The following is a 26,317-nucleotide window of genomic DNA, read 5'->3' as shown; positions in this document are numbered from 1 at the left end:
GCTCCGCGGACGAGCGGCCGAGCTGGGAGCTCGTGGAGACGTTCGAGGACGGCGTGCCCGTGCGCCTCGGCGGCGACGACTTCGTCTTCGTCAACGAGGACGCGTGCAACGGCTGCGGCATGTGCTCGAAGATCGCGCCCGCGACGTTCTTCTCCGAGGCCGTCGACGGCAAGGGCCGCGCGTTCGAGCAGGGCGGCGACGCGCGCGTGGCCGTCGACGAGGCCATCTTCGCGTGCCCGCGCCAGGCGATCCACCGCGTGTCCTTCGAGGAGCTCGTGCGCAACGAGCGCGCGCGCGTCAAGACGGAGCTCGTGAACTGCGGCGCCGAGGCGGCCGACGGCAACGCGCCGGACCCGCTCAACATGAAGTGCTACACGTCGCACTCGTGCCCGCAGGCGGGCTGCTACAACTGCCCCATGTGGCGGACCCGCGGCGACAACCCGGCCTACCAGGAGAAAGAAACCGCCAACGACGAGCGCCGCCGGCGCTTCCTCGCCGCGGAGCGCGCCGCGTTCTTCGCGTCCGAGCGCGTCGCCCACCTTTGATCAAACGCCCCCCTCGCTCGCCGCCGCCGCGCCGACGCCCCCTGTCTAAGCCCCGACCTGTCCGATCGAGCTTAGGCCGCCACGAGGCCGCACTTGGGGTCCGTGGCCCAGCCGGCGACGGCGGCGACGAGGTTGTGGCCCTCGCGGTGGTTCGTGACGCGCGCGCCGGAGAGCCGCGGGAGCGTGATGGAGTAGGTCTCCTGGACCTCGGGGAGGCGGCGGCGCGCCTGGGCGTCGTCCCAGACGTCGTCGTCCGCGTCGTCGTCCGTCGCGTTGCCGAGGAGCCGCCGAGCCTCGGGCCGCCGGGCCTCGAGCCGCCGCCGCGCGCGCGTGGCGAGCATCGAGCCCGCGCGTCCCCCGGCGGCCGCGCGCTGCTGCGCGCCGCGCGCGCGCTGGCGCTCGCGCGCGCGGGGGTTCGGCGGCGTGTCCGTCACGTAGTCCATCTTGTGGACCTCCGGCAGCCCCTCCTCCGGGCACTCGGGCACGAAGGGCGGGTCGTGGGCCTTCGCGGAGTTCGACGTGCCGTAGAAGTCGATGACCTCGTTGCAGCCGCCGAAATACGACGCGAGGTAGGACCCGCCGCCCTGGACGCTCACGAAGGAACTGGACTGGCCCAGCGCGACGCCCATGAACTCGTTCCAGGTCATGTTGCGGTGCCTCTCGGGCCGCTCGTGGTACGCGTCCGCGAGGATGACGGTCCCGGGGAACTCCGCGCGGATCATGGCCTCGTCGCGGATCTCCGCCAGGGGCTCGGCCGTGCGCGCCTCGGCGTCGCTCACCTCGCAGCCCCCGCGGCCGCACACTCTCAAAATGCCCTGCATGCGGTTCGAGTCCTGGTACTCGTCGCCGCGCTCCTTCGAGAGCCCCTTGAGCCGCGCGTCCGCGTGGTTCACGCGCACGTAGATGGCGCGCACGCGCGGCACCATGGCGTCGACGGCCGCCAGGACGCGCCGCAGCACGGAGTTGGCCATGTACTGCTTGCAGCAGAGGTCGCCGCGGCCGCCGCAGGGCCCCGTCGCGCACGGCCGGCAGTCCAGCCGGTTGAAGATGGCCACGGTCTTGGCCGCGCCGTGGTCCAGCACGGGCGCCATGGCCGCGAAGTGGGCGCGGATCGGCGGCGGCGCCCACAACAGAGGCGTGTTCGCGAAGTAGCCGCCGACGATGCCCGAGAACGTCATCTGGCCGCCGTGGCGCAGGCACGGCAGGTTCTCGTGGGCCGGGCTGAAGAAGTAGAACATGGACAGGTCGCCGCAGGACGACGTCTTGGCCACGGCGCCGCACTGGTGCATGAAGTACTCGTGGGGCACCTTGGTGACGAGCTCGGGGCCGAACTCGCCCGAGAACGGCTTGTGCCCGGCCGGGTCCGACGGCCGCGCGCGCGCGTGCTTGCAGAGCCAGGGCAGCGCGCCGGCCGGCGGCGCGTCCCAGACGCCGCCCTCGCCCCAGGGCCGCGCCAAGCGCGCGAGGAGCGGCGACGCGGGGTAGAGCGCGACCGCGGCCCTTCGCAGGTCGCGCTCGGCCGGGTACGGCGCGAGCCGCGCGCCCGGCACGGCGCCCGGCCCGCCCGTCATGAGCGCCAGCGCCTTGGCGATGGCGCCCGCCGCCGTCTCCTCGAGGTGCACGGTCTGGCGGCCCACGGACTCGAGCAGGTCCGCGTCGCAGAACAGGCCCTTGGTGTCCTTGTGCAGGCCGTCGCCGCAGAAGATCACGTGCCGCGCGCCCAGATACGCGAGGCTCGCCGCGCCGACGCCGCCGAAGCCCGAGACGTAGAGGGACGCGTCCCCGAGGTCCCGCAGGATGGCCGTGAGGTTGTGCTGGGGCACGCCGCCGCGCCACGCCTCGTCGCGGCCGACGACGGCGACGTCCCCGTCGAAGAGCTTCGCGACGGCGTCGGCGGCCGCCGTCGTCTCCGCGGCGACGACCTCCGACTTGACGCGCTTGCCGCCGTTCCTCACGCCGTAGTCGCCGTCCTCGAGGTTCGTCGCCCAGAGCTTCACCTTGAAGCCCGCGGCGACGGCCGCCCGCGCCATCTGGACGACCTGCCCGAAGGAGAAGCAGCTCGCGCGCACGAAGGGGCACGTCTGCGCGCGGCCGTCGCGCGCGAGGTGCGGCGTGCTGATGACGACGACGCGCGGGTCCCGCGCCGCGTCGCCGCCGAGGCTCCGCGCGCGCGCGGGCGGCGGCAGCCGCAGGCGGCTCGAGATCTGCACGTCGCGGTTCGTCCAGTAGTGGAACATGCCGCGGTTGTTGCGCGGGTCGAAGCGCCGCTCGCAGGGCCCGTCGACGTCGACGGCGTCGACGCCGCCGTAGAACGCGCCGAGGCCGCCGCCGCACGTCTTCGCGACGACCGGCGGCCGCTGGCCCGGCTCCCAGTGGCCCCGCTTCTCGACGAGCGGCCAGGGCGGCGCGCAGAGCGACACGCTGTGGAACACGGGCGCGTGCAGCAGGATGTCCGTCTCGACGCCGCCCTTGTGGTTCCCGTTGTGGTTCGGCGCGAGGTGGTGGCCGAGCACGCCGCAGATGTAGGGGATCGCCGCGAAGAGGGCCGCCGCCGAGTCGTCGTCGATGGCCGACGTCGCCGTGACGGCCAGGAGGGTGATCGTGCGCAGCAGGTGCATCGTGGACGAGCGTGGGCGACTCGCGATCGTAGGCCTTGACCCAGGTCTGGCCGCGGAGGGTCGTGGTTTGGTGCGCGCGGCCGAAGCAGCGGTGCGCCGACGTGCAGTAGCTGCCCCTCTCGTCGTCACACGATACGCATCATCGATCGCGCGCGCGACACTAATGGCCTGAGTGGGGTGTTGCTGCTGCGTTGCGGAGTCAATCCGGCTGCGACGCGAGGCGAAGGCCGATTCTCGACCTTCGGCGTCGTCCAGCGGCCGGGAGCGCCGCCCCTCGCGCGCCCGGAGGTCGCGAGACAGCCGGGGCCTACGGCACCCGCGAGACACCCGGCAAAGAACCACACTCGGGTCCTTCGTCGCCCGCGAGACACCCAAGAACACAACATGTGCTGCGCCTGGCTCTGCGCGCAGATCTGCGCCTTCCTGTCGTCGCTCTTCCTGCTCGTCTTCGACTTCGCGGACTTCGCCATCGGGGCGGCCTTGGTCCTCGAGTCGGGCCTCGTGCCGCCGGGGTCGGCCTACGTCCACCGGTTCCCGGCGAAGGTCGCCGTCGCGGCCTACGGCGGGTTCCTCGTGCTCTTGGCCGGCGTGTCGTGCCTCGGCGTCGGCCTCAAGTCCGTGAAATGCTTGATCGCCGCGTCGGCCATGGCCGCGCTGGGCCTCGTCGTCGAGCTCGCCGCGGCCTTCCTCCTGCTGAGCGACGTCGACGTCGCGGAGAAGTACGGCGTCGACGTGCCGCGCGCGTGGGCGCTGATCCTCGCGGCGGCCGCCGCGCGCCACGCGCTGCGCCTCGGCTTCTCGCGGAGCCTGCGGTCGTCGCGGGCCGTCTTCGCGGCGACGCGCGCGTACCGCCGGAGCGCCGAGGACACGGACCGCGCCGCGCAGCTCTCGGAGCGGCTCCTCGCGCGCCGGGGCGAGCGCGAGGAGCAGCGGCGCCACTTCAACGACAAGTACTTCGGCGGCAAGACGCCCGAGGGCGACCCGACGCCGCCGCCGTCCAACCCGCCGTCGACGGAGCTGCCGTCCTTCCTCCTGAGCAAGGAGAGCCACTACGCCTCCTTCGAGGTCTGAGGGGATAACCATTTTTAGCGACCTACTTCTTCGCCGTCTTGCGCTTCTTCTGGGCCGGGTTCTTCGCCGCGGGCGCGGCGCGCTTGCGGTCGTCGACGGCGCCGAGCTTCGCCGCGAGCGCGACGACGGCGGAGGACGCGTGGCCCGCGGCGACCTTGGCCACGGCCTTGCGCACCTTGGCGAGCTTCGCGCCCGGGTGCTTGCGCGCGACGGCGACGGCCGCGTCGAGCAGGGCCCGGAGCCGGTCCGTCTTGTGCATCTTGTCGTCGCGGCCGACGAGCGCCGCGCACGCGTCGAGCGCCGCGTCGGCCTGGGCGTCCGTCGTCTCGACGGCCTGGAAGACGTCCTTCAACAACCCGAGCGCCTCGGCGGCGAGGAAGGGCGACGGCGCGGCCGCCGCGAGCGCAGGCAGGTCGCCGAGGAACGCCGGGCCCGCGAGCGCCGGCGCGCGCGCGACGCAGTCCCTGAGCAGCTTCGTCTTGAGCTTGGACTTCTTCGACGCGAAGCAGTCCTCGAGCGCCGCGGCGTAGGCGTCCGCCGCCGTGGCCCGCGCGTCGGCGTCCGCGCAGTCCTTGAGCGCGCGGCTCGCGGCGCCGCACGCGCGCGCCGCGACGTCGGAAAAGTAGCCCTTGCCCGTCGGCGTCTGCGCCAGCCCCTCGAGGAGCCCCTCCAACAACCCCGCGACGGCGGCCTCCTGGTCCGCGGGCGCGCGGCCGCAGGCCTTGCCGAGCTTGCCCTCGACGAGCTTCGCGAGCCGCTTCGCGAGGTCGCGCGCCTCGGGGACGTCGGGCCCCTCGTCGAGGTCCATGGCGAGCTTCGCCAGGGGCTCGAGCGCGCCGAGGCACCGCGGCCCGTCGCCGTCGCCGCCGACGCAGCGCTCGAGGAGGTCCAGCGCGCGGAGCTTGAGCTGCAGGTCCGTGCGGTACGCGTCCTGCTTGCCCGCCTTGCGGCCCGCCTGGCGCGCCGCGAGCATCGCCGCCTCGACGTCCTTGTTCTCCTCCTCCTTCTCGAGGTACTCGGCGAGCGCGTCGCCCTCGAGGAGCACGTCCTCCTCGCTCTCGTCGCCGCCGTCGCCGCCGCCGCCGCCGACGACCATCTCCGACTCGGAGACGTCGTCCTCGTCGTCCATGTCGTCGTCGTCCTCGTCGTCCACGTCGTCGTCGCTGCTCTCGGTCTTGCGGACGCCGCCGGGCCCCGTCGCGATCTTCAGCGGGTCGCTCTTGCAGGGGACGCACTTCGTGCCGAGGAGCCCCGCGACGGCGTCCTCGTCGAGCGCCTCCTCGTCGTCCTCCTCCTCCTCGTCCTCCTCGTCCTCTTCTTCTTCGTCCTCCTCGTCCTCCTCGCGCCCGGACACGGCGTCGACGAGCGCGGAAAACGCGGCGTCCGACACGCCGCCCGCGGCGGCCGACGCCCAGGTTTTCTTCACGAGGTCGCGCGCGAGCTTCGAGGCCTTGTGCGTGTGCGCGCAGTGGAGGAGCGCGACGCACGCGCGCGCGACCATGAGCGAGGCGTCGGCGCCGCTGTCCGCGGTCCGCGCGGCGGCGCAGTCCTCGAGGATGGCCGTCACGGTGGCCACGCGGCTCTCGACCTCGGAGCCGGGCGCCGCGTGGTCGCAGAGGCACGCCGCGAGCGCCGCGAGCGCCCGGAGCTCGACGCCGCCGCCGGCGCCGCCGGCGACGAAGCCGGCGACGGCGTCCGCCGCCTCGTCGTCGAGCGCCACGACGCGGGGCAGGGCGGCAAAGGCCGCCATGGCCTCTTGGAAGCCCTCGAGCGGCGCGAGGCCCTCGGCCGCGAGCGGGCCTTTCGTCGCGTCCGCGAGGACCGCGTAGAGCACGTCGGCCGCGTGGCCGCGCGCCGCGGCCGACGCGCCCTCGACGGGCCGCGCCGCGACGCCGGCGGCGACGGGCGTCTCCAGCCGCAGGAGCGCGGCGCCGTCGCGCCCCGCCGCGCCCGGCCCGAAGAACGCGACGCGCGCGGCGACGGCGACGGCCGCGTCCGCCGCGCCGGGCGCCGCGCGCGCCTTGGCCAGGGCCGCCAGGGCCTCCAGCGCCCGCGTGCGCGGCGCGCCGCCCTCGTCGAGCGCGGCCGCGCAGAGGCCGCGGACGTGGCGCCGCTTGTCGTCCGCGTCGAGGCCGCCGACGAGCGCCGCGACGGCCTTCGCCGCGGCCCGGCCGCCGCCGCCGCGCTCGAGGAGCGCCGTCGCGGCCTCGAGGCGCCAGGCGCTGTCGCGGTCCTCCAGCGCCGCGAGGCGCTTGAGCGCGGACGCCGCGAGCGGCGCGAGGTGGCCGTCGGCCTTGTCGGCCGTCTTCGCGAGGAAGCCGCAGAGCGTCTCCGTGAGCACGGCGCTCGGCGGCGCGCCGCCCTCGAGGGCGCGCAGCGCGACGACGAGCGCCGTGCCCCGGCGCTCGAGCGTGCCGCGGCTCGCGTGCGCGTCGAGGACGGGCGCGACGACCGCGCCGTAGTCGGAGCCGCCCGGCGCGGCGCCGCCGTCCCCGTCGCCCGCGGCGACGCCGCAGGTCGCGAGGACGAGCTCCCAGGCGACGTGCACGTTCGGGAAGACGTGGGACGCGCCGCCGAGGGGGCCCTCGAGCGCGAGCTCGTCGCCCGGCGCCCACGCGCCGGGCACGGCCGCGGGGCCGGCGACGCCGCGCGCGGCCGCGTACGCGCGCCAGGCCAGCGCGACGGCGAGCTGCTCCGCGTCGAGGTGGGCCAGCGCCAGGTCGCCGACGGTCGCCTCGAGCGCCGGCTTCAGCTCCGCGGCGTAGCGGTCCTCCGGCGCCCTCGGCAGCAGGCCCGCGACGCAGCGCGCGCCGAGCTCCCGGAGCCACTTGCGCGTGCGCGTCAGCTCCAGCGCGGCGACGACGAAGAAGACGACGGCGTCGCCGTCGTCCACGCCGCTGCGCGCGACGCAGTCCGCCGCCAGGAGCTTCGCGAGGTCGCACGCGCGCGCCTCGCGCTTGTCGCTCCGGCCGCCGCCGCCGCCCTGCGGCGCCAGCGTCTCCTGCGCGTGCGCCACCACGGCCGCCGGCGCGACGGCGCCGGCGCGCAGCAGGCTCGTCAGCGCCGTCGCGCAGCCGACGCGCGCGCCGTCGCGCGGCGACAGCAGGCCGCCCATGAGGCGCTTCAGCGCGTAGGCCGCCATCTTCTCGTCGCCGCCCTGCACCTTTTCCAGGAGCGACGCGACGGCGGCATTGCGCGTCGCGGCGCCCTTGCTCGCCAGCGACCAGAAGAGATCGAGGAAGGCGCCGTCCATCGTGCTCGGCTTGCGTCGCGGCCGTGCTCGGCGGCGGCGCAAAGCTTCGGCTGTGTCGCCAATCGGTGGAGCAACAAGTTCATCGTCGGCTACTCAGGTTGAACTTGTCGACGAGCCAAGCGACGCCTCAAGCGACGCGCCGGCGACCTACAAGTTAAACGCGCAGGCCTACACTAACATCCAACTAATTTACTTGCTGAATTTCGCTGGCGGGGAATGCGCAGGGGGGCGCGGCGGCGGCGCGGCTCTCGTGGCGGCGGGCGCGCGGCGGCGGCGTTCGGGGGACTTCAAGTTGGGCGCCTTGCTGGAAGTGCTGGAGGTCACCGTGACGGTCACGCCTCGGCCGGCTCGGGGTGGCCGGCGAGGGCGAGCGAGTGCTGGCCCGCAGTGGGGTACTTGAGGTCGCTGGCGGGATTTTCGGCGTAGGGGTCGTCCGGGTCGACGGCGTCCTCGGGGAGGATGATGTGGAGGAAGAGCGCGGCGAGGAAGCCGATGCCGTAGGTCGTCTTGAGGAGGATGATCGTCGTCGTCCGGTTCGCATCCTTGGTGTCGTCGTACTCGAGGCAGCAGAAACCTACCAAGCATGTCGGTAACAATTTCTCTTCGTTTTCCCGGTCAAAATCTCTCGAAAATCGTCACCGCCACAGGACGCTGCCGAAAAGCCGTTGTTGTTCGTGCAGGTCTTGACCGTCTCCGTGACGTCCTCGGTGACGGCCGCGGCGTAGACGCCGCCCAAATCCGCGCACGTCGTCTCGAAGGCCTCGTCGCCCGACGTCCACACGTATCCGTCCAAATCGCAGGACGCCGCCGTCACCGTGTTCGTCGTCGTGACGGACGGGAAGACGTCGCAGGTCTTGTGGCGCGGCCAAAATCCGATGTTGTGGCGAAGGTTGCCGCCGTAGAACGCCGCGGGCCCGCCGCCCTCGAAGAGCTGGGGCTCCATGCCGACGCCGATGCCGAGCGCCAACGCGACCATGAGGATGTAGTTGTTGCGGCGCGTCGCGTGGCGCGTCGCGATGTTCATGCCGGAGACGAAGACCATGGCGAAGCACTGCAACACGACGCCGCCGACGACGCAGATGGGGATCGACGAGAACGCCGCGCCGATCTTGCCGATGACGCCGAAGAGGATCAGCCAGAACGCGCAGGCGAAGCCCGCGGCGCGCGACGCGCACTGCGTGAGCTGGATCACGCCGTTGTTCTGCGAGAAGGTCGTGTTGGGCGGCGACGTGAAGAGCGCCGCGAGCAGCGAGTTGACGCCGTCGGCCAGCAGCCCGCCCTGGACGCGCGACTCGAAGTCGGCGCCCTCCGTCGGGAGCCGCGAGTAGAAGCACGTGTTCGTGACGTCGCCGATGGTCTCCGCCGTCGAGACGAAGAAGCCGATGACGATGGGCAGGAAGTACTCCTTGGAGAAGCCCAGCGGGAACGTGATGTCCCAGAGGAACGTGAACCACGGCGCGTTGCGGATCTTGTAGTCGTTGAAGTACTTGTACTTGCGGCCCGGCACCGCGGCCACCATGACCGCCTGGACGCGGCCGTTGGACGTGTGGAAGTCGAAGGTCATGTCGCCCTCGACGGCCTCGTAGCGCGACACGCCGGCGACGAAGCAGCCGAACATGAGGCCCCAGAAGATGCACGTACTCTTGAGGAAGGGGCTCCCGGCGAACTGGGCGAAGACCGTGAACGCGATCACGGACGCGGCGAGGCCGACGTACTCGGCCGACCCGAACGGCAGGATCACGTTCCCGTTCTCGTTGCAGTACTGGGGGTCGCCGAACGCCGCGGCCCGGGAGAAGTCGTTCTCGCCGCAGAAGACGCCGCCGCCGACGTACTTGATGCCGGACGAGATGAGGCTCACGCCGATGAGCATGACGGCCGCGCCCGTGACGACGGGCGGGAAGAGGCGCTTGCGGACCTTGGACGGCATCATACTTATGGCGATCTCGAAGAGCGACGCGACCATGCACGTGCCGAGGAACTTGCCGTAGCCCTCCTTGCCGAAGCCGCGGCAGTCGCCGCCGTCGCACTTGCCGGACGCGGACGCGTCGCGGATCTCGCGGATGACCATCTCGCGCGCGATGGGCAGGAACGTGAACGACGTGCCCATGACCGAAATCAGGCCCGTGCCGAGGTAGAACGGCGTGCCGAGGATCTTCGCGCGGAAGACCTGGATGATCGTGAGGATGCCCGACGTGATCCACGCGGCGGAGATCATGTACTCGCGCGCGTCGCACATGGCGGAGTCCTTCTGCCAGGGGAAGCACGCGTCGCCGGCGATGAGCAGGCCGCCGGACGTGGCGATGCCCGCGACCATGGCCAGCGCGTGCTGCAGGCCCATGGTGAGCGCGACGACGAGCGGCAGGCGCTCGTCCTTGGACAGGAACTTGGGCGGCGCGACGCCGCCCTTGGACCAGGGCATCGACGGCAGGCAGAGGTACTTGTAGTCGTACTTGTCCGCGCCGACGATGCCGCCCGGCGGCATGCAGACGTTGCCTACGGGGAGGGGGGATCGCGTCGGAGGCCGTCGGAGGTCGCGCGTCCGCGGATGGTGGTCGAGACGGACGAGTGCGCGCCCGCGAGATCGCCTCGGTCGCCCCGCGGCAGGGTGCGAGGCCGCGCCCGCGAGATCGCGCGACGACGAAAGATAGTTCGAAAACGACGACGGACGCCGCTCTGCACAGCCGGCGCCCGTCTCGTCCATGTCCGGCGAGAACCCCATGTCCGGCAGCGGCTCCGCCGGCTTAGCCTCATCGATGCTCTTCTCCTTGTCCGTCTCGGTGAGCGCGACGCCGGCATCCGCGTCCATCGTGCGAAGGTTGGACTCTTCCTGGTGGACGTTCCCAGCCGGCTGCAACGGCCTCGGGCAGCCGGAGTCGAATTTCAAGAACCGCGTCACTGCATCATGAACTCATCGACGGCTTGTTGAACCACAAGTTAACCGACGCTTACACGACCTCCTTAAACAAACAAGCGACGTCACGCGATCTTGTAGCCCTTGGCCTTGATCGCTCGGGCGGCGTCGCGCGCCTTGGAGACCGGGACCTTCGCCCAGCCCGCGGGGAGGCGCTCGCCCGCGACCCAGATGGGCTCCCAGCGGCCGTCGAACTCCTTCAGGACCTCGAAGATCTCGACCTGCGCGGCCTCGTTGAACGGATTGGCCTTCTCCGGGTCCGAGATGCCGACGAAGATGGAGACGCGCCGCTCCGCCTCCGGGGGATCGTTGCCGTTCGGCTTGATCATCGCGATGCGCGCTTCGAGCGCCGGTTTGGAGGCCGGGTCCTCGTACAGGCCCTCTATTCTCTCCTTCGGCCCCGTGCCGAAGGGGACGCGCGGCGGCGGCGCGGCGGCGGGCGCGGGCGCCGGCGCCAGCGCGGGCGTCGGCGTCGGCGCCGCGGGCGGCGCGGCGCGCGCTTCCTGGGCGGCCATGAGCCAAGCGCGACGAGCGCAACGGCGCGAGCACTGCGGCGAGCGATGCGCGTCTCGGAGCGCTCAGAAGCGGCGCGCGCGGCGGCGCGAGTGGGCGGCGGCGGCGCTCTTGCGGCAGAGCCGAGCGGCCGAGCTCTCTGAACCTCCCTGGATAAGCCACCGCTCTCTGAGCCTCGCCGCGCGCCGCTGATCTTGTCCACTGGCACTCGCCTCTCGACCGTGCGATGAAGGTCGTCCACGTCGACGCCGAGGGCACGCGGCGATGCTACCTCGAAGATAGCCGAGGCGACGACGAATTCCTCGTGAGCGCCGGCTCCGGCAAGAACAACTACCTCTTCTGGACGCCGCTGGCGACGCTGCGCGCGCTCGGCGCCGAGGATGCGCCGCTCGACGGCCGCGCGCTGCGCGCGTGGCTCGACGGCGAGCGCGGCGCGCCCGTGACGCCGCCGGCGCGCGCGAGCGTGACCTGGACGTCGAAGCGCTTCGGCGGCGCGGTCTACCGCGTCAAGGCCGGCGCCGTCGGCGCGTGGCGGTGCTGCGTGGCCTACGACGACGGCACCATCGAGCGGGGCGTGCGCTACAACCGCGTCGCCTGGGACGACGCGAACGACGGCGAGGCGCACGCGCCCTGGGCCGACGCGCCGAACCCGAAGAAGCGGAAGACCGACGACGACCCCGCGGCGGCCGCGCGGCGCGCGGCGCGCGGCGACGCGGTGCGGCCCCTGCTGCCGCGGGGGCGCGGCGGCGCCGCCGAGGACGTCGCGGCCTTCTTCGCCTTCGTGCACGAGCGCCAGGAGATCTGGCGGAAGCGCGCGACGGGCGGCGACCCGCCGTGGACGGACGACGGCCTGCTGCGCGAGTACGTCTTCTGCAACAACTACCGCGAGCTCGACCGGGGCACGATCTACTTCCGCCGCTGCGTGGAGCAGCGGAAGCGGTCGCGCGCCGCGAAGCGCGGCGCCGCCGAGGCGCCGGAGGCCGCGTTCAAGGACGCGCTCTGGGAGAGCCTCGCGTATCGGCTCCTGAACAAGATCGAGACCTTCGCGTCGGCCTGGCGGCCCGGCGGCGGCATCCCGTCGCCGGAGCCCAAGTCCTGGAACGCCTTCGCCGCCTTCCTCCGCGACGCGCACGCGCGGGGGCCCATCTTCTCCAACGCGCACCAGACGATGGGCCTCGAGCGCTACCTGGCGACGATGGGCGACGTCCGCGCGCGGCTCGGCGCGCTCGGCGCGGAGGTCTTCGCGCTGCGGGGCGACGTCGAGGCCGTCTTCAAGAAGCTGCGCACGCTGAACAACGTCGGCCCCTTCCTCGCGTGGCAGGTCGTCTGCGACCTCTTCGAGTCCGACGTCTTGGACGCCGCCGCGACGGAGGACGACTGGGTCATGCTCGGCCCCGGCGCGAAGCGGGGCCTCGCGCGCTGCTTCGGCAAGGTCCACCCCATCGACGAGCTCGACCTCGCGAAGCTCTTGGCGAGCGTCCAGCGCGACGCCTTCAGGAGCCTCGGCCTCGACTTCGCGTTCTTCGCGGGCAAGCGCCTCACGCTCAAGAACGTCGAGCACTGCCTCTGCGAGTTCGAGAAGTACCGCAACAACGGCGCGGGCATGCGCCGCTACGCGAGCCGCGCGCACCTCGACGCGGACGTCGTCTGCGCGGTCTGCGAGGACGCGACGGACGCGAAGGACGCGGACCTGCTCCTCTGCGACCTCTGCAACGTGCCCCTCCACACGTTCTGCCTCGACCCGCCGTTGGACCGCGTGCCCGAGACCGCCGAGTGGCTCTGCCCGGCCTGCGCCGGCCGCTGGGCGTCGTCGAAGTAACACGCTGGCTTGTTGAAGATGCACCGTGAATTATCCGCTCGTGCGCCGTGTCGTTGAAGTAAAACGTTGGCTTGTTGAACAGCATCGTGGGCTCGCATGTCGAATTCGCCTCCAGGGGAAGGCTGCCCCGGGCCACAAAGCCGATGGCTCGATTGCGCGCCTTCCTCCAGAGCCTGACGACGGGCGAGGCGGGTTTTATGAATGTCTGCGTCGGGAGCACGGCCTTCGCCTTCGCGCTCTACAAGCACCAGAAGGAGCACTTCGAGCAGCTCGAGGACGAGCGCGAGGCGCGCTTCCACAAGGAGTACGACCTCACGCTGGACCGCATCAACGCGACGAAGCCGGAGACGCTCCTCGACGCCCTGTCCTGGTACACGCGGGCCCTCGAGGCCGAGGCGAAACAGGCGGGTGTCTCCGACCCCACGCGCGACGAGCTCGCGGACGAGTGGCTCCGGCGGAAATTGCGTCCCAAGGAGGACCTCGCGCTGGGCGTGCGGGGCATCCCCGACGCGGCGCGCGCCGACGAGAACCGAGCGCAGTTAAAGCGCATGTGGACGTCCGTGCGGCGCCTCTACGCCAAGTACCCGAACATCGCGCACGGCCGCGACGAGATCAAGGTCGACCTCGACGACGGCGTCGCGCGGTCGACGCTGCTCCACCTCGAGCCCCTGGACAAGGCGCTCTGCCGCGCGACCCCGAGCTGCGACTGGACGCGCGACTGCGACCCGATCTACGCCTTCATCCGCTCGCAGTGGGGCGTCCCGGACGCGTGGCCCGGCGAAGACGACCACGTCTCCGACCTCGCCGAGCCCCGGTCCCGCGTCGCCGTCGCCATGTCCCGCGCCGCCAAGGGCGGCGGCAACCGGTACCGGCGCGCGACGATGGCGCGGCCGCCCGGCGCGTAGGCGAGGTGCCCGAGTAGTAAAACGTGCGCACGCCGCCTGGGACTCGGACCCCGGCGGGGGGGGATTTTAAGGTCGATGGTGAAGATGCCCCAAGTTTGTCTGGAACTTCCCTGGGTGGGCTGCGCCGGCTCGCGTGAGGTGCCCCCTGGCCCCCGCGAGTGTCCCGGAGAGTAGGTAATGGCCCAGGGGTCAAAACCTGTCATAGGTCTGAGAACTGGTGAGCGTTAAGCATGTTGAGAACGTCAAACAGTCTCCTAGAAGAGTCTTACTTTAGCATGAACTTCAATAAACCAGCTCTCTCTTGAAACCACAAGTGAATGGCAATCCACGTGCAATCAGATTCTGGTAGCTGCCCCGCCAGCCAGGAAGTCTTGTGGCTTCGTCAAGTTATGAACCTCGGTGTCGCTCTGACGCTGCTGCGCGACGTCGGCAACGACGAGGCGCAGGAGGCCGCCGCGCGAGCGCTGGTGCTCTTCGCAGTCGACGACTGCAACAAGGCGGTGATCGCTGCGGCGGGGTCCGTGCCGCTCCTCGTCGACCTCGTCGAGCATGGCGGCGTCGGTGCCAAGGAGCAGGCCTGCTGGGCGCTCACGAACCTCGCGGTCAACCCATGCCTCCGGCGAATAATCGCCGAGGCCAGCGGCGTCGAGACGTTGTTGCTCGCGGTGGTCGAAGACGACGGCAGCGACCTCTGCCAGGCGATGGCCGCGGCCGCGCTGGCGAACATGGCGTGGGACGACGACACCGCGGCTATCATCATGGGCATGGGCGCCATCGATGCGCTCGTCGACCTCGAGCGGAGCGGCAGCGCCCTCGTCAAGGAGATGGTCGCCTGGGCCCTGGGCAACCTCGCGTGCTCCAGCCCCGACGTCCGGCTCGCGCTGGCCGGGGCCGGCGCGATCCCGCCCCTCATCGAGCTGCTGCGAAGCGGCACCTACGGCGCGCGCGCGCGCGCCGGCCGCGCCCTGGCCGTGCTCACCTCCCACATGGCCGACGAGAAGGGCGTCCTCGCGCGGGCGCTCGAAGGCCTCGGCGCGCTCCAAGACCTGGGTCAGCTCGCAGGTTCGTGCGGCTGCACCCCGACGTACAAGTGCGGCCCGTGCGCGCACGCGGAATTCAGCGTCATCCAACTCTGACAAAGGCCGAAGGGCCGAGCAGTCGGTTCCAAGGACATTCGCAGAATGTCATGTGGATTGTCAACACGCGCGCGCGCGGTCTCCTAGTTCCCAGGTGCAGCGCCACTTCAGAACCCCCCTCCCCCCGCCCTCAATTCGAAACGAAGCGCGAGGGCTCCGCGCCCTGCCGCGCACATGAAGTGTGTTAGGCGAGTTACGAACCCAGCCCGTCGAGGTAGCGCAGCTGGGCCGCGTGGCGCTCCGCGGCGGCGTCGTAGAGCGCGAGGTCGCAGGCGTTGCAGGCCTCGAGGGCCGCGCGGAGGTCGGGCCGGAGCGTGTCGCGCGTCTCGGCCGCCGCGCCGAGGCCCGCGTTGCGCCGCGCGTCGTCGATGCTGGCGATCCAGGGGAACCAGTGGGCCAGGGACCGCTTCGACCCGGCCCAGTCGTCCTGGAGGCCGACGACGCAGTGGCGCAGGCGGTCGACGGCGAGGCCCGCGTCGAGGTCGGCCTCGTAGGCCGCGAAGAGCGCGGGCTCCGCGGCGCGGCGCGCGTCGACGTCCTCGGGCAGGCGGCCGCGGTGGAGGCTCAGGCCCAGCGTGTTCTTGCACATGGCGTCGCAGAAGCCCTCGTCGCGGTAGCGGCTGAAGGCCGAGCCCTTGAAGGCCCGCAGGAGCCACTCGAACTCGCCGAGCGGCAGGTCGTTGACGCGCGCGCCGCCGATGTCGTCGCGCTGGTAGACGCGCTCGTAGTAGAGCGACACGGCGCGGTCCACGGGGTGGCGCACCATGGTGAAGCAGGGCGGCGGCGCCGCCGCGTCGTAGGACTCGAGGTCGTCCCAGACGCCCCACTCGAAGTGGCCCGCGAGCACCGCGAGCTCGGCGTTCGGCCCGCCGTTGGCCGCGGACGCGTTCGCGACGTCGAAGGCGTAGCAGCGGTAGTCCTCCCAGTAGGTGCCCGCGGCGTCGTAGCAGGGCACGTAGAAGGCCAGGCCGCGCGCGCGCGCGGCGTCGACGACGTGGCGCCGCAGCGACGAGCCCGCCGTCTTCTCGTGGTGGAGGAACAGGAACGGCCGGCGCGCCGTCGGCAGGCGCTGGACCGCGGGCAGGCCCCGGCGCTTCGCCGCCGCGAGCCGCGCGACGCGCCGCCGCACCTCGACGTCGAGGGCCGCGCACGCCGCGGGGTTGAGCGCGTGTTCGCCGCAGAACGCGGACAGCTCGCCCTGGAGCGCCGTCGCGTGGCCCAGCGTCCCCGCCAGGACCACGGGCCGGCCGTCGATCTGCACGGGCACCTCCAGCACGTCGCAGGTCTCGGCGAAGAGGCGCCAGTCGCGGACCTCGAACGTGCCGGCGCCCGCGGCCGCGGCCGGCGGCGGCGCGCGGTGCGGCGCGGGCGCCTGCTTGTGCGTGACCGTCGACACCCCGAGGCCGCCGTAGGCGCCGTCGACGTCCAACGTGACGTGCGTGCGCACCGCCGGCAGCCCCTGCTGGAGCAGGCGCCGGCGGAGGTCGACGTCCGCGGCGGCGCCCCCGGCGCCCCGCAGCCAGACCGCGACCGCGAGACGCTCGCCCCAGGGCACGGTCACGTCGAGCGTGGAGAACTCGTTGAAGGCGCTCGCGCGGAAGCACGCGGCGGCGTCCAACGCGTCGACCTCCGCGACGCAGAGCTCGAGCGCGTCCGCGTCGAGAAGTTCAAAAAACGCGGACCGGTCCTCCTCGGCCGCGCCCGCGTCGCGCAGGACGACCTCGGCGACGAGCTTCACGAGCGCGTTCGCGCCGTCGGGCGCGGCCTCGATGACGACGTCGCTCACGTGGACGCGCGGCGTCGCGAGGGCCGTCCGCGTCGGGCAGCGATGGACGTTTTCATCGTCCGCGGCGACGGTGGCGCTCGCCGGCGGCCCCCCGACGGCGCCGAGCGCCGCCGCGACCCCCGCGTCGAAGCGGTCCGCGTCGACGGCGAAGTCCGCGTCCTTCGTCGCCCAGGGCCCCTGGAGCCAGGCGCGGTGCGCCCAGCGGAACCGCGCGCCGTCGTCCGCGCCCGCGCCCGCGCAGACGGTCACGGACGACGCGCCGCTGAGCGCGGCCTGCCGCTCGAAGTGCCAGGCCTCGCCGCACCACTTGGGCATGGGCAGGAGCACGACGGCGGCCCCGGGCGGGAGGAAGATGACGTTGTGCAGCGCGCTGCCGTACTGGGCGACGAGGACCGCGCAGCGCGCAAAGAGCGCGCGCTGCTCGTCGAAGGGCAGCTCCTCGAGGGCCACGGCGACGAAGTCGAGGCCCGCGGCGTCGGCGCGCGCCCGCGCCCTGCCGGCGAGGGCGTCGAAGTTCGTCAGGCGCCGCGTCGACGCGCGGCGGACGAAGACGACCGCGCGCCGCGCCGCCGCGGGCGCCGCCGCGGGCGCGCCGAGGAAGTCGCGGAAGGCGCGGTAGCGCGACCGCTCCTCCGGCGCGACGGCCCGCGGGTGCGGCGCGCCGGGGTCCGCCGCGCGGGCCGCGGCGGCGTCGTGGCCGAGGGCGTAGTAGGACTCGGCGACGTCGAGCTCGACGTGTACGGCGGCGAAGCACGACCGCCCCTCGAGCCCGTCGAGCGCGGCGCGCGTGTGGATCGGGTGCGCCGTGAAGCGCCGCAGGAGCGCGTAGGGCGTCTCGCCGTAGACCGTGCGCGCGATGTTGTCGCCCAGGACCGCGCGCTCGTCCTCGTTCGCGACGTCGAAGATCAGACGGGTCCGCGCCGGGTCCGGCGCGCCGCCGCCGTCGCGGGCCAGCGCGTGGTAGAGCGGCTCGAGGATGTCGAGGATGAGGTGGCCGACCTGCCAGGTGAGGATGTTGAGGACGTAGGTCCGCTCGCCGAACGCGCGGTCGCAGCGCCGGCGCTCGTAGGGCTCCGCGGTCGCCGCCGCCGCCGTCGCGTCCGCGCCGTCGTGCCAGAAGAGGCCCCACTTGCTCGCGCCGAGGATCCGCGGCGGCGCGCCGTCGCGGCACGCGCCCGGCGCATCGCAGACCGCGCCGCGGAAGAGGGCCGCGGCCGGGTCGTGGACGACGAACGCGCGCCCCTCGTAGCTCGCCCAGCGCAGCGACGACCAGGTCTGCGCGTTCGGCACCGTGTCGCGGCTGCCCGTGCGCAGGGCCGTCGTCTTCGGGCCGGCGACGGCGCAGCCGTCCTCGGGTGGGAGGTTTGTGGGGTCGAGCGCTCTCTGGACCGCCTCCTCGCAGGCCCAGAGGTCGCGGGGTGCGACGCCGAAGCACGACGTGCCGTTCTGCAGCGACCAGCGCGCCGCCCGCGCGAACGCGGCGCCGTCCGGCGGCGTGCGGCAGCGTTGCGCGCGGCACGCGTGCGCGACGAGCGCTACGACGAGCGCGCGCATCGCGCTGCGCCAAGGGCAGCCCCTCGGCATCTTGGCTTCAACAGACATCTTGCAGTTACTTATGGCGCCTGCGTCCAGCAAGGACGGCGAGGTAGCGGATATGGTAGCCGCGGGCAGCGCCCGCGGGCTCGCGACGACGTCGATGAAGAGCATACTCATCAAGCTCAAGGCGGCGCGGCCGCTCAACCTCTTTCGACCAAAGGAGCTCAAGCGGGACAAGCTGGCGAAGCAGCTGGGCAACAACCCCCCCGGCCTCGGACCGCGCGTCGCGTCCTGGAGCATCACGACGGCGGGCCACTGCTTCGGCGGCGGCGTGCTCTTCGGGTCCTACGACGTCGCGAAGCGGCTGCACGCGTTCCACGGGCTGCCCGACGCGTACTCGGACTGGGCCGCGGGCGCGGTCGCCGGCGCCGCGCACGCGCTGGCGACGTCGCCCCTCGTCGGCTACCAGCGTTCCGGGCGGCTCGACGCCTTTGAAGGGTTCAGGCAGCCCATGGTCGTCGTCCGCGACTCCGCGTCGTACGCGTGTTTCTTCGGCGTCTACTCGCACCTCGCGCCGCGGGAGCGGCGCGGCACGCTGGCCGCGGCCGCGGGCGGCGCGACGGCCGGCGGAACGGCGGGCATCGCCTGCCACGCCGTCCGCTTCCCCCTGCAGACCGTGTACAAGCGCGGAAAGGGCTGGATCGACGGCGCGGACCTCCGGCCGTCGGCGCTCGCGCGCCGCTTCGCGACGACGGGCGCGCGCGCCGGGCTGTCGGCGGCGGTGGCTTTCGGGCTGCTGGAGGTCGCGATCGGCGTGCTCGACGAGGACGACGTGGGTTAATTAATTGTTGTTGAAAGGAACTTGAAGACCCGTGATCAATGTTGATGAGTTGCCTAATTCACACTTTCGGACGGTTTGAGGATGGCTTCGAGAGGATCGTCTTCGAGTGGCTTCTCGATCGAGATGTCACCGTGTGTGGGCACGAGGAGCTTGGCAACGAGAAGAGCTATCCTCTGCATCCTCGTCGTCGTCGGCTGCGACGCGCTCACGCACACCTCATCCTGGCTGCCGACGGACGTCCACTACGCGACGGACCTCGATTTCAACGGGCCCGTCGTCGACTACTTCGAGGACGCGCCGGAGTCGGGCTGGAGCATCGGCTTCGAGCCGGCGGCCTACGACGCGATGACGCGCGACGAGAACCGGACGCCGCTCTACGAGCGCGCGATCCGCGACCGGCTGCGCGGCGCGCGCGGCGCGGTCGTGCTCGACCTCGGCACGGGGCCCTTCGCGCTGCTCGCGCGCTTCGCGGCGAAATACGGCGCGGCGCGGGTCTACGCCGTCGAGGGCGACACGGCCGCCGCCGCGCGCGCGCGCGAGACCGTGCGGCGCGAGGAGCGCGCCGGCCGGCTGCGGGAGCACCAGATCGTCGTCCTCGAGGGCTACTCGACGGCCGTGTCGCTGCCCGAGCCAGCGTCCCGCGGCCGCGACTATTTTCGGGAGAGTTCGACCGGGGAAACGATGGTCACTTGGTAGGCCCGAGCGCGTCGACGTCGTCGTCTCGGAGATCGTCGGCGCCGTTGCGACCGAGGAGGGGTTGCGCGTCGCGCTCCGCGACGCCGCGGCGCGCTTCGCGAAGCGTCCCGCGGACCCGCGGTCCTGGATCCCGGCAACAATAACCACGGTGGGCGCGCCGGCGGTCTACGCGCCGCACGCGCTGACGCCGGACCTCGACTGGCGTCGCGTCGCGCGCGCGGCGCCCATGCGCTGCAGCTGCCGGGACCGCGCGCTGAAGCTGCTCGCGGCGCCGCAGACTTTGGAATTCGTCGACTGCGCGCGGCTGCTCGACGACGCGGCGCCGCGGGGCTGGCTCCGGGGCCCCGAGGCGGCGTGGACCGTCGACGCCGACCGCGTCGAGGCCGCCGCGCGGGAGCTCGAGCCCGCGCTCGCGCCCGGCGGCTTCCTCGCGCCCTTCGCCGGCGGCGCGCCGGCGGCGACGGTCGCGGCCCGCGTCGCCCGGACGTGCTCGGGCGTCGCGATGTGGCCCGCGCTCCGGCTCTCCGACGACGTCGCCGTGCGCGCGCGCGGCCCCGGCGGCGAGCCCCGGCGCTCGTCCTGGCAGACCGTCGTCGCGCTCGCGCCGGCGGCCCTTCCGGCGTCGCGCGTCCGGTGCCGGCTCGACGCCGCGGCCGCGGCGCGCGTCGACGAGCTCCCGCGCTACCGCCTCCGCCAGGCGTGGGACTGATGAACAGGTGAGTTAACTACGGGGAGCGCCGGCCCCGGGGCGAGCCGCGCCCTAGCCCTTGGTCGCGAAGCGCATGCAGTGCGTGTGGAGCGCGGTGACGACGGACGGGTTGTCGGACGCGAGCTTCATGGTCTTGGTGCGGCTGTAGGGGTTGCGGAGGCAGAAGAACTTGAGGGGCGTGTGCTCGCCGGCGTACTGCTTCGACTGGATGTTGGAGCACTTGAAGGCGTGCGTGAGCGCGTAGGCCTTGTACTTGAAGCCCGTGAGCGGCTGGCCCTGGAACATGCGGACGACGATGTCCTCGTACTGCGCCTTCGTCGCGTAGAGCTGGAGCACGTGGCGCTTCGCGACGGCGCCCCCGACCACGAAGTACATGCGCTTCCAGGCCGACATCTTCGACGGCGCGACGGTGCCCGCGGACTTGCGGACGAGGCACCAGCCCTTGGCCGTGTCGACGGACGCGCGCGACCGCTCGAGCACGAGCGTCAGCGGCCGGGGCAGCGTCTTGACCATGTCGAGGCACTTGGCGTACGGGAGCTTCGTCGCGTCGACGCCGTTGATCACCAGCAGCTTCGACCCGACGACGACGCCCTTGCGCTCCGCGGCGCCGCCGTCGATGACCATCGTCACGACGGTGAGCTCCGGCCGGTTCTCCTGCGAGTCGCCGGGCGTGAAGGAGTGGCGCCGCTCGAGGAGCATGCCCAGCTTCACCTCGGACTCGAAGGCGACGGTGTAGCGCTCGAGGTCGCCCGACCCGGCCTCGGCGATCTGCGCCTGGAGCGCGACCTCGCCGCCGCCGTCCGCGTCGTCCTCCTCGGCGTCGCCGCCGCCGCTCACGAAGTCGCCGATGCCGTCGAGCGCGTCGCCGAGGGACGCCGCCGGCGCCTCGTCGACGGGCGCCGCGGGCGCGGACGCGAAGACGTCGAGCGGCGACGGCGACGCGCCCGCGGGCGCGTACGCCGCGAGCCGCGGGTCGCTCGGCGCGGGCGGCGGCGGCGACGCGTAGACCGGCGCGGGCGCCGGCGGCGGCGGCGCGTAGACCGGCGCGGGCGCCGGCGGCGCGTAGACCGGCGCGGGCGCCGCGGCCGCGGGCATGCCGAGGAGGTTCGGCTGCGCGCCGTACGGGTTCGGCGCCATCGCCGCCGGCGGCGCCGCGCCGTAGGGGTTCGGCGCCATGGGCATGCCGTAGGGGTTCGGCGCCATGGGCATCGGCGCCATGGGCGCGCCGTAGGGGTTCGGCGCCATGGGCATCTGGTAGGGGTTGGGCGCCTGCGGCGGCGCCATCATCGCCGGCTTCGGCGCCGCGGGCTGCGCCTGTTGCAGGTTGTTCAGAAAATCTTCGTTGCTCTTCTCGAGAGAGCTTCCGCTCAGGAGGTCCATTTTTGTGCACGCGGCAGCCGAGGATGCGGGCGTTTATGGCGCCACCTCGAATCGCGGAGCTCGCGAGCGCCGTCTGGGTGGCCGGGGTTGATCGACGCGCCCAGGAGATGCCCAGGACGCGCTGAGGACGCGCCGCTCGACGCCGCCCGCGCACAGCGGCGCCGGCTGCGGGCAGCCCACTCGACAGCCTGTGAGGCCTACAACGACGAGGCCTTACTCCGCGGGCAGGAGGTCGAAGGCGCGCGCGGCGAAGTAGCGGTCGTCGTGGAGCGTGTCCGTGGACCGCGCGGAGACGGCGGCCTTGGCGAGGCGGCCGAGCGTCGCGCCGTCGAGGTCGCTCCGGCGGTAGCCCGCGCGGTTCATGCGCGCGAGGACGTCGAGGCCGAGGATGGCGCGCGCGAAGGGCGGCGGGTCGTCGTCCGGGTGGCCGACGCACGCGCGGAGCGCGGTGCGGAACGTGACCTCGTTCGGGTCGACGCGCGCGTCGGCGACGCAGCGGTCGAGCACGTCGAGCGCCGCCGCCGCCGTGCCCTCGCCGTCGTCGCGGGTGTGCCGCCGCCGGCGGCCGCCGCGCGCGGGCGCGCAGCACGCGCGGATGACCGTCGTGTAGGAGAAGACGTCGGGCCGCGCGGCCTCGTCGACCTCCCTGGACATCTCGTCGAGGAGCGACGTCGCCTTGGTCAGGTCCCCGGCCTTGGCGCAGACCCGCAGGCAGATGTTGTAGGTCACGGCGTCGACGGGCACGCCGTCGGCCTGGAGCTGGTCCAGCAGCGCGATCGCGGCGTCGCCTCTCCCCGCGGCCTCGTACGCGTCGAGCACCGCGTTGTAGAGCTGGATCGACGGCCAGTCGCCCGTGCCCTGGGCCGCGCGCCGCTTGCAGACCATCATCGCCGCGTGCGCGCCGTCGGGCCGCCTCGCGCGCGCGCACGCCGCCGCGGCCGTCACGTACGCGCGCTCGAACGCCGCCGCGCGCGCGTCGGACCCGCGGCTATCCGCGCGCCGCGCGGGGCCCTCGCCGCCGTCGTCGTCGCGCGCGAACTGCTCGAGCACGGCGACGGCCGCGGCCGCGTAGGAGTCGCGCGTCGCCTCGCTCGCCCTCGCGTCGCCGTCGAGCGCCGCCGCGGCCCGCTTCACGGCGTCCAAAGCGGCGACCACTCCGTCCGCGCGGTAGTCCGGCTCCCAGGGCGCCGGCGTCGACCCCGCCGCCGCCGCGCGGAGCTCCGACAGCCGCGCGAGCGCGAGATCCGGCCGCGCGGCGTGCCGCGCCGCGTTCACGGCCGCGCCGAGGGCCTTGAGCTCCGGCGCGTGGCCGTGGGCCGCCATGGCCGCGAGGATGCGCCCCGGCGCCGCGGCGTCGCCCTCCTTGACCGCCCGCTTGGCCCCGCGCCTCGTCGCGGCCCGCTTCGCGCCGTCGACGGCCAACCGCTCCGCCGCGAACACTCCCAAATTCCAGTCCCGCGCGTCCACGGACAGATCCTCGTCGTCGACCTTCTGCGCCTCCATGTCCTCGAGCACGTGGAGCGCCCGCCGCCAGTTCGCCGCGCCGACGCAGTGCTTGAGCACCTGCCGATAGAGCCGGCCGTCGGGCCGCGCCGGGAACGCGCCCCGGAGCCGCGCGGCGCCCAGGAACCGGTCCGCGTCGGCGGGCCGCTTCGCGCGCGAGAAGGCCTCCAACGCTAAATGCCACTCGCGCGCCGTCCCGTTACGGCCCAGGCGCTCGACGTCCTCGAGCACGGCCCGGGCCTCGTCGCACGCGCCGCTCGCGCCGTAGGGCCGCAGCGCGAGGCACGCGTCGCCCTCGCTCGGCGCCTCGTCACTCCCATCGCAGGCATCGGCGAAGCGCGCCCAGGCCGCGCGGATGCGGCTCGCGGAGCCGCTCCGCGCCTCGGCCGAGAGCGCGCGCCGCGCGTCCGCGACGCCGTCGACGGCGGCGTCCGCGGCCGTCGCGAGCGCCGCCGCGACGTAGTCCTCGTCGTCGCCGCCGGCGAGCAGCGCCGCGAAGAAATCGTCGTCGTCGTCGTCGGGCGCCGCGGCGGCGACGCCCGCGTCCGCGTCGCCGAGGAGCGCGGCGAAGACGGCGTCGTCGTCGTCGGCCGCGACCGCGGCGTCGACGTCCACCGCCGCGCCCGCCGCGACGGCGACGTCCACCGCCTTCGGCGCCGCATCCTCGGGCGCCGCGTCCCGGAGCCGCTCGCGGAGCACGGCCGCGGCGCCCTTGGCCGGCAGCTTCGCCGCCTTGCAGGCCGCCTGGAGCTCGCGATAGCTCAGCGCGTCGAGGTCCGCCGTCGCCGCGCGGAGGAGAGACGCGTGCGCGCGTCGGTGAGGCGCGAAGGCATGCGTCGTCGCGAGCACGGCGAGCAGCAGCGCGAGACGCGTCATCGCACGCCGTCGAGAGGTCAACTACACCGAGCTGAAGCCGAGAGAGCCGTGTCCCACACGTCTCCAGACACAGCTATGTACAATGACCCCCTTCCCCTGCTAGACGGAGGCGTAGGCCCGGCCGTCGTCCTCGTCGATGTCGAGGCCGTCGTCGTCGTCGTCCTTCTCGTCGCCGTCGGCCGGCGGCGCGTCCGCGGGCTCGTCCGGCGGCGCCGCGGCGAGGCGCGGCGCGGGCGGCGCGGCGTCGAGGGGCGACGCGGCGCGGAGCTCCCGGTCCTTGAGGATGGCCTCGAGGGGGAACTGGGCGCGCATGGACAGGGCCTTGTCGAAGGAGAAGCCCGGCGCCGCGTCGCGCGCCTTCCGGAGGTGGCGGACCGCGCGGTCCTCGTCGCCCGTCCGGCGATACAGCAGCCCGAGCTCGTAGTGCGCGAAGGGCCGGTGGAAGGGGTCCTCGAGCCCCCGCGCGTCCCCGAGCTCCGCCGCGCGCGCGAGCAGGTCCTCGCAGCGCGCGTCGTCGACGCGGCAGCACTGGAGGAGCGCGCCCTCGCAGAGGCACGCGGCCGCGAGCTCCTCGCGCGGCCGGTCGTTCTTCTTCGACGGCTCGTAGCGCGCCTCGGCGGCGTGCTGCACGGGGCGATACAGATCGAGGAGATCGAGCAGGTGCGGGTCGTCCCGCGCGTAGTGCGCCAGGTGCCCCATCATGAGCAGCAGCTCGGGCAGCGCGAGCTTGGCGAGCATCGCGCTCGACCGCGTCGACGCGACCCGCGCGCGCCGCGCGAGGACGGCGTCGACGCGGCCCTTGTCCGGGTGTTTCAGCAGGGCGGCGTAGGCGTCCCTCGCGCCGTCGACGTCGTCCAGACAACTACACACCGCGGCGATCCACGACAGCGCCATGCACTTGGCGCCGTAGTCGCTCTCGGCCGCGACGAGCGGCGCGAGCGCGGTCCGCGCCTCCTCGAAGCGCAGGTCGCCGCAGAGGAGCATGGCGTGGTCGAGGCGCGGCCGGTACGCGACGCGGCCCGCCCCCCCGTCGAGGCTCGGCCGCCGCCCGCCGTCGCCGTCGCCCTCGACGCCCGCGGCCGCGAGCCGCGACACGGCGCCGAGGTGCGCGAGCGCCGACGCGCGGTCGCCCTTGCGCCGCACGGCGTGGGACGCGGCCCAGTGCGCCGCCGCGTTGTCCGGCATGCGCCGGAGCTCGTCCCGGAGCACGTGGAGGCCCTCGTCCAGGTACGCGTCCCGCAGCGCGTCCTCGCCCGCGTCCTCGTGGCGCCGGCTCATGGCCACGTGGAAGAGGGCGACGCCTAAAGCGGCGTGGCGCCGCGCCAGCGACCGCGGGCTCCGGTGCACGGCGTTGAGCTGGCGGAGGCCCTCGTCGCCGTCCGTCACCGCCTGTGTGGAATTCGACCACCGGTTTGGGTGGTCCCGACCAAACTTCAGAATTCTCTCGCTCGATCACATCGAAGTCGATTCGGCTGATCTTTGGACGAATCGATTGCTCTCGTCGAGTTCTCGAAGCACAGCCGAAGAGCTTGCGTCGAAACTGTCGCATATGCGCACATTGAAGTCGGGTTGAAGATTTGAATTCCACGCAGGTCACCGCGAGCGACGCCGTCGCCACCGCGAACGCCGCGCGCGCCGCCGCGGGCGCGAACTCGAGGAACGCGGCGAAGGCGCCCCGGCCCCAGCGCGCCAGGCCCGCCGCGACGGCCTCCGGGTCGCCGTCGTCCTTGCCCACGCCGAGAAACAGCACGTAGGACCGCCGCAGGTCCAGCGCGCCCGTCACGAGCGCGCCGTTCGCGCACCGCAGCGCGCCCCGGTAGAGCCGCAGGAGCGCCGCGCAGGCCGTGCCCTCGTCGACCTCGCGGCGCCGCGCGGCCGACGCGTAGGGCAGCCGCGCGGCGAGCGGCGCCACGACCCAGCCGAGAAGGCCGCCGACGAGCGGCACGCGGTGGACGCCGCCCGCGCGCTGCGCGTCCGCGACGCCGATGGCCTTGTCCAGCGCCTCGCCGGCGGACGCCGACAGCGCCGTCGACCCGGAGACGAGGGCGCGCACGAAGTGGGCCTCGCCCACGAGGAGCGCCTGCACGGCGTCCTGGACCGGCGCGCGGTCTCGCTGGGGCTGCGACAGCACGACGTCGAACTTGCACGCGAACGTCGCGGCCTGCGGCTTCTCCCAGCGCGGCTCGTCGGCTGCCATGGGTGGCGGCGGGCAACGTGCG

General features: G+C 73.2%; 7 protein-coding genes across 7 annotated transcripts; 2 read left to right on the top strand and 5 right to left on the bottom strand.

Annotated features, from left to right (window-relative positions):
* Positions 1-616: 616 nt before the first annotated feature.
* On the bottom strand, positions 617-3,163 carry AURANDRAFT_65997 (hypothetical protein; the record flags this gene model as incomplete). Its single annotated transcript, XM_009041024.1, has 1 exon — positions 617-3,163. The coding sequence occupies one exon, from the start codon at positions 3,161-3,163 to the stop codon at positions 617-619; it is 2,547 nt and encodes an 848-aa protein (XP_009039272.1).
* A 4,898-nt stretch (positions 3,164-8,061) lies between these two features.
* AURANDRAFT_30014 (hypothetical protein) lies at positions 8,062-9,969 on the bottom strand (the record flags this gene model as incomplete). Its single annotated transcript, XM_009041023.1, has 2 exons — positions 8,062-8,973; positions 9,082-9,969. 2 exons carry the CDS (start codon positions 9,967-9,969, stop codon positions 8,062-8,064), a joined length of 1,800 nt encoding a protein of 599 aa, XP_009039271.1.
* Positions 9,970-11,110: 1,141 nt separating this feature from the next.
* AURANDRAFT_72098 (hypothetical protein) lies at positions 11,111-12,745 on the top strand (the record flags this gene model as incomplete). The annotated part of the gene is made up of 1 exon (XM_009041032.1): positions 11,111-12,745. The coding sequence occupies one exon, from the start codon at positions 11,138-11,140 to the stop codon at positions 12,728-12,730; it is 1,593 nt and encodes a 530-aa protein (XP_009039280.1).
* A 182-nt stretch (positions 12,746-12,927) lies between these two features.
* Positions 12,928-13,635, top strand: AURANDRAFT_65994 (hypothetical protein; the record flags this gene model as incomplete). Its single annotated transcript, XM_009041033.1, has 1 exon — positions 12,928-13,635. One exon carries the CDS (start codon positions 12,928-12,930, stop codon positions 13,633-13,635), a length of 708 nt encoding a protein of 235 aa, XP_009039281.1.
* Positions 13,636-14,964: 1,329 nt separating this feature from the next.
* On the bottom strand, positions 14,965-18,141 carry AURANDRAFT_65993 (hypothetical protein; the record flags this gene model as incomplete). The annotated part of the gene is made up of 1 exon (XM_009041022.1): positions 14,965-18,141. One exon carries the CDS (start codon positions 18,139-18,141, stop codon positions 14,965-14,967), a length of 3,177 nt encoding a protein of 1,058 aa, XP_009039270.1.
* A 2,193-nt stretch (positions 18,142-20,334) lies between these two features.
* Positions 20,335-21,750, bottom strand: AURANDRAFT_72097 (expressed protein; the record flags this gene model as incomplete). The annotated part of the gene is made up of 1 exon (XM_009041021.1): positions 20,335-21,750. A coding segment is annotated over one exon (1,395 nt), but the record flags the coding sequence as incomplete, so codon positions are not given.
* A 182-nt stretch (positions 21,751-21,932) lies between these two features.
* Positions 21,933-26,295, bottom strand: AURANDRAFT_65991 (hypothetical protein; the record flags this gene model as incomplete). The annotated part of the gene is made up of 3 exons (XM_009041020.1): positions 21,933-23,966; positions 24,204-25,487; positions 25,696-26,295. 3 exons carry the CDS (start codon positions 26,293-26,295, stop codon positions 21,933-21,935), a joined length of 3,918 nt encoding a protein of 1,305 aa, XP_009039268.1.
* Between the last annotated feature and the right edge of the window lie 22 nt (positions 26,296-26,317).

This window comes from Aureococcus anophagefferens, assembly GCF_000186865.1.
Source record: "Aureococcus anophagefferens unplaced genomic scaffold AURANscaffold_18, whole genome shotgun sequence".
Taxonomy (NCBI): Eukaryota; class Pelagophyceae; order Pelagomonadales; family Pelagomonadaceae; genus Aureococcus; species Aureococcus anophagefferens.
Note: the sequence above shows the minus strand (reverse complement) of the source record. Positions and strands in the feature narration are given on the sequence as shown.